General features: G+C 37.7%; 2 protein-coding genes across 2 annotated transcripts; both read left to right on the top strand.

Annotated features, from left to right (window-relative positions):
* Positions 1 to 9,547: 9,547 nt before the first annotated feature.
* Positions 9,548 to 10,927, top strand: LOC132170676 (uncharacterized). Its single transcript, XM_059581750.1, has one exon. It carries the CDS (start codon positions 9,548 to 9,550, stop codon positions 10,925 to 10,927), a length of 1,380 nt encoding a protein of 459 aa, XP_059437733.1.
* A 114-nt stretch (positions 10,928 to 11,041) lies between these two features.
* Positions 11,042 to 11,982, top strand: LOC132170668 (uncharacterized). The gene is made up of 3 exons (XM_059581736.1): positions 11,042 to 11,471; positions 11,583 to 11,748; positions 11,901 to 11,982. Exons 1-3 carry the CDS (start codon positions 11,042 to 11,044, stop codon positions 11,980 to 11,982), a joined length of 678 nt encoding a protein of 225 aa, XP_059437719.1.
* The last annotated feature ends 2,283 nt before the right edge of the window (positions 11,983 to 14,265 follow it).

Raw genomic sequence — 14,265 nt, 5'->3', positions numbered from 1 at the left:
CATCCGATCCTATCTAACTTTCAGTACCTCAGTTGGTAATTATAGAAGAAGACATAAAAGGGCGTGACCAAGAAAACCAAGACTTTTCTTGCCACAAAGTTCACTTTCAAAAACCTTTAAAATATATATATTCTACTCCAACCCCTAAAAAAACTCAATCTAAATAAACTCTAAAAAAATTAGACATTTTCAAATAGCGAACATAAACCAACGCTTTATAGTTTAGATCTTCCATTTCTTTTTAGTTATCTCTTTTTGTTCTACCACTATGTTTCTTTTCTTTTATTTTTTATTTTTAATTTAAAGTATCTACATCTCAAAAAAAAAAAAAAAAAAAATTGTATTTTATCTACTTGTTAAACTTTGGTCACCATATGAATGCTTTTATCTGAGCGCGGCGCTGACAAAAGTTTATTACCTGTCTTTTAGCATATGACATAAAGACGTGACATCCGCTTCATGAGACGTAGTTTCCAATTGCTTAGGAATGTCGACTCACTAGTTTTGAAATTGATGTTAAGATAAATTCTGCTATTATCAACAAATATTGGGCAAGTTTACTAATTATGAAAAATAACATATTGGGCTAGTTTTGAAATTGTAGTTTGATAAGATCTGTTTTTTCTTCCATTGGGGGACCAAAATGGTGGCGACTATATTCCACAGAACATGTTAGTGCATGTGTTTGTCTACACATTAATGTCTTTATTTTAAGGATAAGGTTACAAATGAATGGAAGAGAGGATGAGAGACTAATCCAGAATACTTTCAAATATAAGGTTGAATTAATGTCTTCTTTAATTTGAGTCAATATTATTAGAACCAATAATTTTAAAGAGTGTCCTTTCTATTAAGATGTGTAGTGTAAAATTCTTTTTTACCTCATTCAATAAAAAATTGACGCATTAGATAAAAACATCAAATATAATAAAAATGAAAACACAGTATTTTTAATCCAAATCAATTCTATAATATTCATTTTAACCTAATGCCTCTCACCCACCTCCGAGCCCTTGACACTAGTGTCTCTAAAACCAACTAAGACGTTGGCTTCGGTAGTTTTGTCAAAATAAGATAAATTATTTCGTGTGAATGATTATATTATTTTTGGTGTGTTTCAAATTGAGATATTCGCTTCTTATTGGATGGTGCAAAACACCCAGTTTAGGCTATAACATGATTGAAGTTATTCTCAATTTTAAATATTTATTTCTTATTTCATTTTCATATTGCTACTTTGATGTGTCCGTGTTCTTCGGTTCTTAAATTTCAAGAGTGAATCGACGGTGTCACGTCAGTCGAGTCGTATAAGAGTGAGATAGGAGATGAATATACGTTGCATTAATTACTCTCTCCAAATTGTCAAAATTTGTCACTATTACTCTTACTTGGTAAGAGGGTAACCACCCATAGCCATTGGAGGTGAGGATCAAGTGGGGGCGGCGATAGTCATGCATGAGTGGACCACGCGGCCGTGTTGAGAGTGGACCTTACTACGGAAGAAATATCATGCTATTTGTGAATTCACGTTCTATTTCTATGACCGGCCATTTATTGAGATCCATTAGTGAACCAGAGGATTTGTTTTATTATATATGAGAAAGACGAGTTATACAATTATCACCACTACTATATCATATGGTCTAATCTTCTTCACCTTTATTCAATGTTCACACGAGAATTACAGAGGCAATTACGTACGTAGATGGGTGATCAGAGATCTTTTTTCGTGTTGGTTTTATTCATCATCAGAGTCAAGGAGTCAAGTCTTTCTAATGCGGGTCATTGGGGAAGATGGGTAGGAAAATCCCTCACCTCAGTACGTACTGTATAAGGGGTTTCCCAAAGCACAGACCAATTATCACATGGGTACCCCCGACTTGCTCTAATCTCAGCCGGTATTACAAAGTCTTTCATATCAAATTTCCAAGTCAACTACTATACGACTTTAATTGAGAAATTATGGCTCCATTTGTTTTGACATGAAATGATTTTTGAAAAATGTTTTTTATATTTTTTGGTGTTTGATGGCACATAAAATAATAGTCAATAAAAAATATTTTCAGTTTAACTGAAGTTTTTTATTTAATTTTTAAAAATGGTTTCTATTTTTTTAAAACCGTAAACTATTTTTCTAATTTAAACATCTCATTCTTAAATTGATCAACTAAGCCGAGATGCCGCCCGGGACCTCGCCATAACCAACCAGGGACCCTGTCAAGACTGCTGGGACCCGACCAGGATCCGTCTGGGACCCCGCCAAAAACTGCCCAAGATTCGATTAGGACACTTTTAGGACTTGTCATGACTCGATCAAGATCCGTCCAAGATCTGGTTGGAACACTGCCAGTACTTGCCCGGTACCCTGTCGGGACCCGGTTAGGACAACATAAGCTTTTTGATGAAGTGCCTGATTTGAAGAAACCCAGCTCAAAATTGCTACCTTGAGATAATATGGTCCCGCTCCCTGAAAGCGATTGGCCTGCTGAAAGTGTATCACCAGCTATGGAGAAGCGTGCTCGATAACAGGATAGGATTAGAAGCAGAACAAATAAGAGGCATGGCTTCTTACTCTGCATGGTACCCTTCAATTCCTTACCGCAGTTGGTAATTAGGGACCGGAATATAATGGACACAATGCAATTGGTCAACAAATAGTGTAACTATTCAACAACCAAAGTGAAAGTTGTTGATCAGTTTGACTGGAACATTCAAGTCGGTGGGGCCAAGCCGTCACTCCTTATCCTAAAACGTATGGTCTTCCTTTGTTTCAGTAATCCAAATTAGATTTGGTTTTTATTGGAAATAAAGATTTGAGAATTGTTGGAAAAAAATAAACGTAAAATACAAATAGAATGGAAAATAAATGCGAAGTAAATGAAATTTGAACAGTAAGGCAATTGTGACTCTATTTATTAGATAAATATTATCTCCCACTTGTATTAGAAGTTTTGCAAAAGGAAATCAGAGCAATCTTATTCTCAGGATACAGTATTGTCCGATGTAGTGTGCAGATTGCAAACTCTGAACACTATCCAGAACCATAAATATTTTGTAACAGCTGTTAATAATGGTGAGAGTAAGAGAGAGAAAATAAAATTATTTATATAAAAAAAAAAATTAAAAAAAAACTACTGGGAATTAAAATATATCTATATAATTCCATATTATCTCATAAGCATTTTTTTTAAAAAAAAAATTGAAATAACGGTTATATATAATTTAAAATCTAAAGTTGAAAAAGCAGTTGAAACTTAAAAACATATGATCTCATATAGCATAATAATATTAGATATGGATGAAGTAGTGGTAACCGATCAAAACAAGATAATATGATGAAAAGTTATTTATTTAAAATAAATGACTATTAAAACATGATAATAGGAGATCAGTTATTTATTTGAAATTCAAAATAATCATGAAATAATATCAACAATCCCCCACTTATTTCAAGAAAATAATATATATATATTTGCTGTTACTCCAAAATGTTGATACATAAATGAAAGTACATTTTGGGTTTGAACTTTCACTTAGTGTATAATCCTCAAAGCTTTATTAGCGTGATAGTAGACTTAATGTCTTTGAACTATCATACTTAATGATAAAACCGGAGAATTAACACATATTAACATATTAAAATTTCTATAGTTCTTTTCAGTCGCGCATTAATGGTCATACGCATTATCCCAACTTCATGAGTGCTCTAGGTGGCTTACCAAGCCTCGACAAAAGCGGCATGACTTTACACTCATATAGGTAGAGTTCTTCTAAGTGCTCTTGTAGATTAAAAAACACCTTTTATGCGAACTCATTAAGAGTTATACTTAACATTTCCTTTTCATTACAGGACTCGCACTAAATATCAATTATTCCTCTAGATGGTCTAATTTAGTGCTAATATCATCACAATCAAGATTTGTTTTTCCCATTGAACCTAGAGTTTGTTTTCCAAAGTCTAGGTTGGGTTGCCATCTTGTAGTGATCTATTCAATTGGTTTTAGACCCATCTCAAATGAGGTTTTACGAATCAGATCCTTACTTAGGCCTTTTGTAAAATGATCTGCTAAATTCGTGCACGATTTTACATAGTCTACTGTGATAATGTCTTCTTCCAATAATTGTCTCACAGTATTATGTCTAAGATTGATATGTCTTGACTTCCCATTGTAGGACTTACTATATACTCTTGATAATGTAGCTTGGCTATCACAATGCAAGGAAATTGGAGGCATGGGACTTGGCCATAAAGGCAAGTCAATTAAAAAATTTCTTAACCATTCAGCCTCTCTTCCAGCAGCTCCTAAAGCAACTAACTCTGACTCCATAGTTGAGTGAGTTATACAAGTTTGTTTCTTGGATCCCCAAGAGATAGCTGCACCACCAAGGGTAAAAACCCATCCACTTGTGGATTTAGATCCATCATCAACACAATTCCAATTAGCATCACTATACCCTTCAATTACGGAAGGATATCCTCCATAGTGTAGAGCATATGATTTAGTTCCTTTTAAATAACCCAACACTATGGAAATTGCTTTCCAATGTTCAATGCTTGGACAACTTGTGTATCTACTCAATTTGCCCACGGCAAATGCAATGTCTGGACGTGTGCAATGCATTGCATACATCAGACTTCCAATAACACTAGAATATTCTAGTTGTGATACACATCGATTTTTATTTATTCCAAGCTTTAAACTTGAGTTATAAGGAACACGAGAAATTTTGTCATGCAAATGACTAAATTTATTCAAAACTTTATCAATATAATGAGTTTGAGATATGGCATATGCATTTCCTATTTTGTGTAATTTAATACCAAGTATAGTGTTTGCTATACCCATATCTTTCATATCAAAATGTGATGATAAAAAATCTTTTGTATTTTTAATACAAGAAATACTATTAATAAAAATTAGCATGTCATCTACATACAAACATATAATGACAATATTACTATCAAACATTTTAAAATAAATGCATTTATCAGTTTCATTCAAACGAAAACCATTAGAAATAACTACGTTATCAAATCTTTCATGCCTCTATTTTGGAGCTTGTTTTAAATCATATAATGACTTGACTAATTTACAAACTTTGTTTTTTTGTCCTGGAATAATGAACTCTTTTGGTTGTTCCATATATACCTCTTCATCTAAGTATATAACCATTTAAGAATGCTGTTTTCACATCCATTTGATGGATTTCAAGGTTATATAAGGAAGCCAAAGATATCAAAGTTCTTATAAAAGAAATCCTAGCCACAGGAGCATATGTATCAAAATAATCAATGCCCTTTGATTGTCTAAACCCTTTGGCTACTAATCTAGCCTTATATTTGTCAATGGATCCTTCAGATTTCATCTTTTTCTTAAAGATCAATTTACATCCTATGGGTTTAGAACCGGAAGGTAAATCTACAAGAATCCATGTGTTATTAAACATAATGGATTCCATTTCATCATCAATAGCTTCCTTCCAAAATGTGGCATCCCTAGATTTCATAGCTTCTTCAATGTTAGAAGGTTCATTTTCTATATTGTAATACACACCAACTTCATTCACAATCACTTGAGAGTTGCCTTCTATAAAATATGTCAAAAAATCAGGACCAAAACTCTTTTCTTTTCTAATTCTTTTGGATTTTCTAATTTCAAAATTCTCTTCATTTTTTGAAACAATATTTTCAAAATATTTTCATTATTAGAAGTACTTGCTTCAGAAAAATTAGAGTTTTTAATTGTATTGGATTCAAAAAATTCTGCATCTCTTGATTCAATAATTACATTAGAATCCAATTCAAGAAAACGATAAGATTTACTATGAAAAGCATAACCGAGAAAAACACATTTGGAAGTTCTTGGTCCTAATTTAGATCTTTTAAAATCAGGCAACCTAACATAAGCTAGGCACCCCCACAATTTAAAATAATTTATGTTGGGTTTATGTTTAAACCATAACTCATAGGGGGAAAAATTATTTCTTTTAGAAGGCACTCTATTTAATATGTGAATTGCAGAAAAAATAGCTTCACCCCAAAGATTTACAGGCAAACCAGAATGGTTAAGCATTGCATTTACCATATCCATGAGTGTTCTATTTTATTATATTTTTTTTTCCGCTACACCATTTTGTTGGGGTGTATAAGGTGTTGTTCTCTCATGAATAATACCATTAATTTCGCAGAAATTGTCAAAGTCATTATTAAAATATTCTCCACCTCTATTACTTCTTAATGATTTAATCTTGCAACCAAGTATATTTTCAACTTCAGCTTTATAAATTTTAAACATATCTAAAGCTTCATCTTTTGTTCTAATCAAATAGATATAAGCATATTTAGACAAATCATCTATAAAAGTAATAAAATATCTTTTACCACCTCTTGTAATTTTACCACTCAAATCACATACATCAGAATGTATTAATTCAAGTAAATTCGAAGATGATCTATTAACACTTGAAAACGGTTTTCTAGTTAACTTTGTTTTAACACAGATTTCACATTTATCTCTATCATCATGCAAATTAGAAGGCAGCAATCCTAATTTAACCATACGATTCACAGAATTATAATTTACATGTCCTAATCTAGCATGCCATAATGAATAAGAGTCAACAATATAAACATAAACATTCTCCTTTATTAAATTGAGTTTAAACATTCCATTTATAGCAAATCCTTTGCCCACAAACATGCCATTTTTGGTCAAGACAAATTTGTCAGACTCAAATACAAGTTTATAGCCATGTTTGGACAAAAGACCACCAGAAACCAGATTCTTTCGAATCTCTGGTGCGTGAAATACATCAATAAGAGTAACTATTTTGCCAGAAGTAAATTTCAACTCAATAGTGCCTTTTCCAACTACTTTGGTGGTAGTTGAATTTCCCAGGTAGAGTTCAATCTCATCACCAACTTTCTCATATTTTTTGAAGAGATTTCCATCTCCACAGATGTGACGAGTTGCACCAGTATCAACCCACCAACTTGAATCATTGATTACCATATTCACTTCATAAATTACAGTAATAAGATTTTCTTCAACATTGTTCGTCTGTTCCTTCTTCTTCAGAACTCTGCAATTCTTGATGAAGTGCCCAGGCTTCTTGCAGTAATGACAAATTACATTTTTCTTGAAATTGCCTTTTTTCTTTGAACCTATTTTACTAGGACCACCAAATTCATATTTGGGCTTTTTTCCATTTTTTGTTGTCTATTTCAACAACATGGGCAGATTTGCTCATGTAAGCCTTTTATTCGAGTTTGTCTCGAAGCCTTGATTCTTCTTCAATATGAAGTTGTCTCTGAAGACCTTCCAGAGTCAGATCATCACCTTTTCTCTTAAGTGACTTACGGTAATCCTTCCAAGTCGGTGGAAATTTGGCAATAATAGCACCCACTTGAAGTTTTTCATCAATTGGAATGCCCTCTGAATAAAATTGTTGGACAATAAGTTGAATCTCATAAACCTGATTCAAAATAGGCTTATTATCCACCATTTTAAAATCAAAATAATTACTTACCATATAGCTTTTGTTGCAAGAATCCTCATTTTTGTATTTGTTCTCCAATGCCTCCCAAATCTCTCTTGCAAACTTCTTTGGTGCATACATATCGAACAGTGGATCAGTGAAGGTGTTGAGGATACTCCCCCTACATGTGTAGCTGTCTTCCTCCCATTTGAACTTCACATCAATTTGTTCATCGGTTGCTCCTTCTGCAGGAACATTCGGACAGGGTGTATCGAGCACATAACGAACCTTCAATGTTGTCAGTAGAAATTCAACTTTCTCCTTCCAGCGTTTGTAGTCGTTGCCATCAAAACGATCCAATTTGGAAAGATCTTGTGGCATCACGTTCAGAGAAGTAATAATAGAATTCATTGTTGGAAGTACCATTGAAGAATGCAGAATATATATCTAAGAATTGTTGGAAATAAAGATGTGGGAATTGTAGGCAAAAAATAAATGTTGAATACAAACAGAATATGAAGTAAATGAAATCTGGATAGTAAGGCGATTGTGACTCTATCTCTTAAATAAATATTACCTCCCACTTGTATTAGAAGTTTTGCAAAAGGGAATCAGAGCAATCTTATCCTCAGGATACAATACTGCCCGATGTAGTGTGCAGATTGCAAACTCTAAACATTATCCAGAATCAGAAATAGTTTGTAACAACTATTAATAATGGTGAGAGGAAGAGAGAGAAAATAAAATTATCTGTAAAAAAAAAAAATGCTGGGAATTAAAATATATTTATATAATTCCATATTATCTCAGAAGCATTTTATTTTTTAATTGAAATAACGGCTATATATATTTTAAAATCTAAAGTTGAAAAAGCACTTTGTTGGGTCATGGACTAGCCTACTATTTATTCAGCAATCCTCGGGCCCAGCCAGAGGAGGCCCAAATCCAAGACTTGCTTATCCGATCCGAGACCATGAATCTGAGACCCCCTCTAGCCGAGACCATAAAGTCCGAGATTAACTCAGGACATGTAAGTCTCGGTAAAGGGAATAACTCCGATATCTTGAAAGATGTTACTTTTAATAAATAAGTAATCATTGTTATCATATCTTTTACAATCTAGGTCCTGCACATATCCATGAAGATATGTCAGTTGATATCTAAGATCACAAAAGCGATCGAGTCCTACTCAGACACTCTAATCTAGCATGGCCTAAAAGATTACAAGGCTGATCCTCTGATCTCAAGCCACTGAAATCGTGGAACAACTAACAAACATGATCTTTCATTCAAATGTTTGTTTAGCCGATATCAAGGGATAAGATTCTTGAATGTGTGGGAAATTAAATTCTCTCCCTGCCTATAAATACGAGTCATACTATCAAAACAAAGGTAATCACAACTCTCATTATCTGAGCTCTGTAGATGTTGTCAATATCCTTTCCCATTCTGACTTAGGCATCGGAGTGTTCCCGCCGGCTCACCCCCGGTCACTTCGATCCTTCTTTCTTCTTTGTTGTGTAGTCAAATAGTTCGTGTGTTGGTCAACTTGAGCTCGGCAGGCGTGCCACATCATCATCTGGAAAACTGTGCATCAACAGTTTGGCGCCGTCTATGGGAAACATTGATTTTCATCAGTTCTCTACTAATCCAAAATGGTGACTACCCGTTCCATTGCTGCAGCCTCCAACGCACCACCACCATCCAATCTAGCAGAATTCATGAAGTAGATGTCTGAATCCATGAAGGCTCTGAAAAAGCAGAATGAAGACCTGGCTGTAAGGCTCACAGCCGCTGAGGGCTGTAAGGCTCACAGCCGCTGAGGGCTGTGAGCCTCACAGCCTCCAACGCAAGAAGGTATGAAGAATGGCGTGAGAAGGAAAGACGAAGGGAAATTCGCAATGGGAAGCGAACTGCAGGTTCACATCGCGATGAGGAAGCAAGTTCAGTCCAAGCTAGCCATCATACTACTGTCCAGAATGAGGAGCATCATGAGTAGCAGAACCCAGAGAGGTCTCAGCATACTAGGCCTCGAAGAGAGCAATTTCAAGGGCGAAATGAGACCCAGATGAGTGCTGACATGGAAGATTTGAAGAAAAAGTACGAAGAGCTAACTCGCAAGTTGGCTGCAAAGGATGAAAAAACCCCTGCTGCGGGGTTTATGGATAACACCGACCTGCCTTTCACTGATCGAGTGTTAGGTTTCCCTTTGCCTGAAAACTTCAAGATGCCTCGCGTCAAGGAGTTTAACGGTAGTGGCGACCCTTCTGAACATATGGAAAGCGTTCGTGTTCACTTTTCCCTTCATAGGTTTCTAGATGAAATAGCATGCAGAATCTTTCCTCTCACTTTGGAAGGAGTCGCTCAGGACTGGTTTGCCAGATTTCCTGCCAAGTCTGTAGACAGTTTCAAAGAACTTGGAAGCCACTTTTTAAGCCAATTCCTGGCTACCAAGAAGAGGAGGAAAAACTCGGCTTGCTTACTGTCATTATGTCAAGGGAAGGAAGAAAGCCTGAAAGATTTCATGCATAGGTTCAATAAAAAAAAATTGTTAGTGGATAACCCGGGGGATCAAACTGTATTATCCGCTTTATGGCATGGAGACAGGCCAAATGGGCCTTTAATGGCTGAAGTATCAAAGAGTTCGATAGAAATAACTCTTCTCGAGTTTATCGTCAAGACAGAGGAGTATATTAATCAGGAGGAAATGATTAAGGCTCTCACGAAAGGTCAGGAGGAAGAAGACCAGGAGAAGGAGGACGCCAAAAAAGAGAAGGAGGACGCCAAAAATGAGCCACCTATAGCATTTGCTCCAAAGGAAGAAAGGTTTCAGAAGAGAGTAGTAAAGAAGGCTGTACCATCATTCCCAAAGACAGAAACCCGGCGACGTGAAGATCGAAGGTTCACACCTTTGAATACCAGGGTCAACAAAGTGTTTATGGAGATCAGAAGAGACCCAACTTTCAGGTGGCCGAGTAAGTTGCGGGGTGATCCGAGGAAGCGAGATTGGACGAAGTTTTGTGAGTACCATAATGATCACGGGCATTTGACGGAAGACTGTATAACCTTGCGACAGGAAATTGAAACTTTCATTAGAAATAGAAGGCTAGTAAGATTCCTAGCAGGAGAAAGGAACCGAGACGCGGTTCACCAACAACCCCTTTTGTTGGATGCAAACCGAGACGTAGGAGGACGAGAGCCGAGGCGTGATCGGGATGAGGGTCCCAGAGAAGATCTGAGACCCCCTCGGGATCAAGAAGTGGTAGGAGAAATCTACACTATTGCCGGAGGAATAGCTGGTGGAGGACAGTCTAATTCGGCCAGGAAAGCCCATGCTAGGAAGACACAGGCCGAGGAAGTCTTTATAGTGCAGAGACCGTCCAAAGTTGCAAGAAAGGATTCAGTGATCCTTTCTTTCGCTGAAGAAGACGCTAGGGGGGTAATGTAGCCGCATGATGATCTACTAGTCGTAACTGTGACAGTGGCCAACCATATGATCCACAAAATTTTGGTGGACAATGGAAGCTCAGCCGATGTACTGTACTGGCCAGTTTTTAAACAAATGGGTATCGATTGTGATAGGATCACACCATTCAGCTTTCCTCTGGTTGGATTTGCAGGAGAGCAAGTCCAGCCGATTGGTCTTATTTCACTTCCTGTAACAGCAGGGATAGCACCTAAGCAGAAAACTGTGATGGTAGATTTCTTGGTTATTGACCGACTAGGTGCCTACAATGCCATTATCAGTAGACCTGCATTAAATTGGTTGAAGGCCGTAACTTCAACATACCACTTGATGATGAAGTTCCCAACGGAAGAAGGAGTCGGGGAAGTGAAAGGGGATCAGACCCAGGCGAGAAGATGTTACAATACGTCTTTCAAGAGGGTCTTGGATCCGACTCCTATTGTCATTGGTACAGTAGGTGGTAATAGCAGGAACGAGCCAAAGGGAGAGCCAGCTGAACCTCTAGAAGATGTGGTAGTAAGTGGAGGTAAGGTTTTGAAGATCGGGACACAACTTAGTCCCAGAATCTGAGACAGCCTCATCACATTCCTACAAGGGAATTTAGAAGTTTTTGCATGGACCCATGAAGATATGCCAGGAATTGATCCTAAAGACATCCTCCACCAGCTAAATGTGGATCCAAGTGTGAAGCCGGTAAAGCAAAAGAGAAGAAAATTTGCTCTGGAACGGAATATGGCTATAGCTGAAGAAGTGGAGAAACTTTTCAAGGCTCGTTTTATCGAAGAAGTGTATTATCTTGATTGGTTAGCCAATGTAGTATTGGTCAAAAAATCCAATGGGAAATGGAGGATGTGCGTGGATTTCATTGACCTCAATAAAGCCTGCCCAAAAGACAGCTTTCCGTTACCTCGTATCGATGTATTGGTGGACTCAACACTGGGTATGGCTTACTCAGCTTCATGGACGCCTTCTCTGGTTACAACCAGATATACATGCATCCAGAAGATCGTGAGAAAACTGCGTTCATAACTGACTGAGGCCTGTACTGTTACAAAGTCATGCCCTTCGGTTTGAAGAATGCAGAGGCAACATACCAGAGGCTGGTAAACAAGATGTTCCGAGGCCAGATCAGACGCAATATGGAAGTATACGTCGATGACATGCTAGTCAAGAGTGTGCTGCCACAGGACCATGTAACCGACTTGTAAGAGATGTTTGCAACCTTGAAGAAATATGGGATGAAGTTAAATCCCTCAAAGTATGCATTCGGAGTTGCATCGGGAAAGTTCCTCGGTTACATGGTGTCGAGCCGAAGAATAGAAGCTAATCCTGAAAAGATACAAGCTGTCTTGGATATGCAGTCTCTAAGAAACTTGAAGCAGCTCCAGCAGTTGACAAGAAGGATAGCGGCACTAAATTGGTTCATTTCATGATCGACCGATAAGTGTCTTCCATTTTTCAAAGTCTTATGAAAGGCCTTTGAATGGATAGACGAATGTGAAGAAGCCTTTGGACAGCTAAAGAGGTATCTAGCAAGCTCGCCTTTGCTAAGTCAGACGATACCTGGAGAAATATTGTATTTGTATTTAGTTGTTTCTCCCATGACTGTGAGTGCGGCATTGATCCGAGAGGAGGAAGGAGTTCAGAAACCTGTATATTTTATTAGCAGAGCTCTGCGAGGCACAGAAGAAAGATACCCTCAGGTGGAAAAATTGGCTTTTGCGTTGGTCATAGCATCCAGGAAGCTCCGACCTTACTTCCAAGCTCATACTATCAGGGTGTTGACTGAATATCCTTTGAAGAAAGTAGTAAGAAAGCTAGATCTGTCGGGAAGATTAGCTAACTGGGCTATTGAGCTGGGAGAATTTGATATTGAGTTTCTTCCTCGGAATCCTCTCAAGGGCCAGGCACTGGCTGATTTTCTGGCAGAATTCACTAATTTGCCAGACATCACCAGCTGGCCAAGTGATGAGACCTGGGTAATTTACGTAGATGGATCATATACGAAGAAGCATGGTGGAGCTGAGATAGTAATGATTACTCCCGATGGGGAAGAATTATGTAGTTCATTGAAGTTGAAGTTCAAGACCACGAATAACGAGGCCGAGTACGAGGCAGTCTTGACAGGACTCGGTTTAGCTCTTGAAATGAGAGCCAAATTTGTGGAAATACGGAATGACTCCTAGGTCGTTGTAGGGCACATCCAAGGGGAATTTGAAGCCAAGGGAGACAAGATGAAGTTATACTTATCTAAAGTGCAGGATTTGCAAATTTTATTCAATAAGTTTAGCATTGTGAAAATTCTGAGGCCAGAAAATGAGAGAGCAGACCAATTGGCCCGAATAGGCTCAATAGCCAGTGGAGAGATTGAAGCCGAGACTTCTATCCAAATTCTTCCACAGTCATCAGTTACCGAGACGGTGTCGGTCTCGACAGCCGAGACCATACCTAATTGGCAACTAGAAATCGTGGAATACCTGGAAAGAGGAGTACTTCCCTCAGATAAAAAGCTTGCTACCCGATTGAAGATAAGACCAGAAAGGTTTACAATGGTCAATGAAATTTTTTACAAGAAGGGTTTCATGTTGCCATTCTTAAAGTGTGTTTCAAAAGAAGAAGGGAGCTATATCCTTAGAGAAATCCATGAAGGAATTTGTGGAAGCCATTCTGGAGCCAGAATATTGGCATATAAAGCAATCCGAGCGGGTTTCTATTGGCCCAACATGAATCGGGACTCGGCAGATATAGTCAGAAATTGTGACAAGTGCTAGCGATTCGCTAATATCAATCATCAGCGTCCTGAAGATCTGAGTGCAATCTCTTCACCTTGGCCCTTCTCTCAATGGGGGGTAGATATAATAGATCCATTGCCTCGGAGCAGGGGAGATGTACGGTTTGTGGTTGTTGCTGTGGATTATTTCACCAAGTGGGTAGAGATTGAAGCCTTTGTGAATATCACAGTCAAGGCAATAGAACGATTCTTATGGAAGAACATCATATGCCGTTATGGCATTCCTCATGCTTTTGTCACAGATAATGGCAAGCAGTTTGACTGCGACTCATTCCGATCCTGGTGTGCCCAGCTTCGAATAAGGAACTATTACTCGTCTCCAGGGCACCCCCAAGCTAATGGGCAGGTAGAAGCTACCAATAAGACGATCTTCAAGATTTGGAAGAAGAAGTTGGATGATCAGAAAAGAAACTGGGCGGAAGACCTTCCCGAAGTATTATGGGCGTACCGAACAACCAAGATAATTCTAACTGAAGAAACGCCATACGCCTTGGCATTCGGAACTGAAGCAGTCATTCCAGCCGAGGTA

The sequence above is a fragment of the Corylus avellana genome, chromosome ca1, assembly GCF_901000735.1.
Source record: "Corylus avellana chromosome ca1, CavTom2PMs-1.0".
Lineage (NCBI taxonomy): Eukaryota > Viridiplantae > Streptophyta > Magnoliopsida > Fagales > Betulaceae > Corylus > Corylus avellana.
The sequence above is the reverse complement of the archived record's forward strand: the minus strand, read 5'-3'. Positions and strand labels throughout refer to the sequence as shown.

What these genes read in the sequence shown, in the direction of transcription:
- LOC132170676 (XM_059581750.1), top strand. Translation starts at nt 9,548, where the DNA reads ATGAGTGCTGACATGGAAGATTTGAAGAAAAAGTACGAAGAGCTAACT.
- LOC132170668 (XM_059581736.1), top strand. Translation starts at nt 11,042, where the DNA reads ATGGGTATCGATTGTGATAGGATCACACCATTCAGCTTTCCTCTGGTT. An exon ending in AGATGTGGTAGTAAGTGGAG is followed by an intron (nt 11,472 to 11,582) that starts GTAAGGTTTTGA and finishes AAGATATGCCAG; the next exon opens with GAATTGATCCTAAAGACATC. An exon ending in GAAGTGTATTATCTTGATTG is followed by an intron (nt 11,749 to 11,900) that starts GTTAGCCAATGT and finishes TGGCTTACTCAG; the next exon opens with CTTCATGGACGCCTTCTCTG.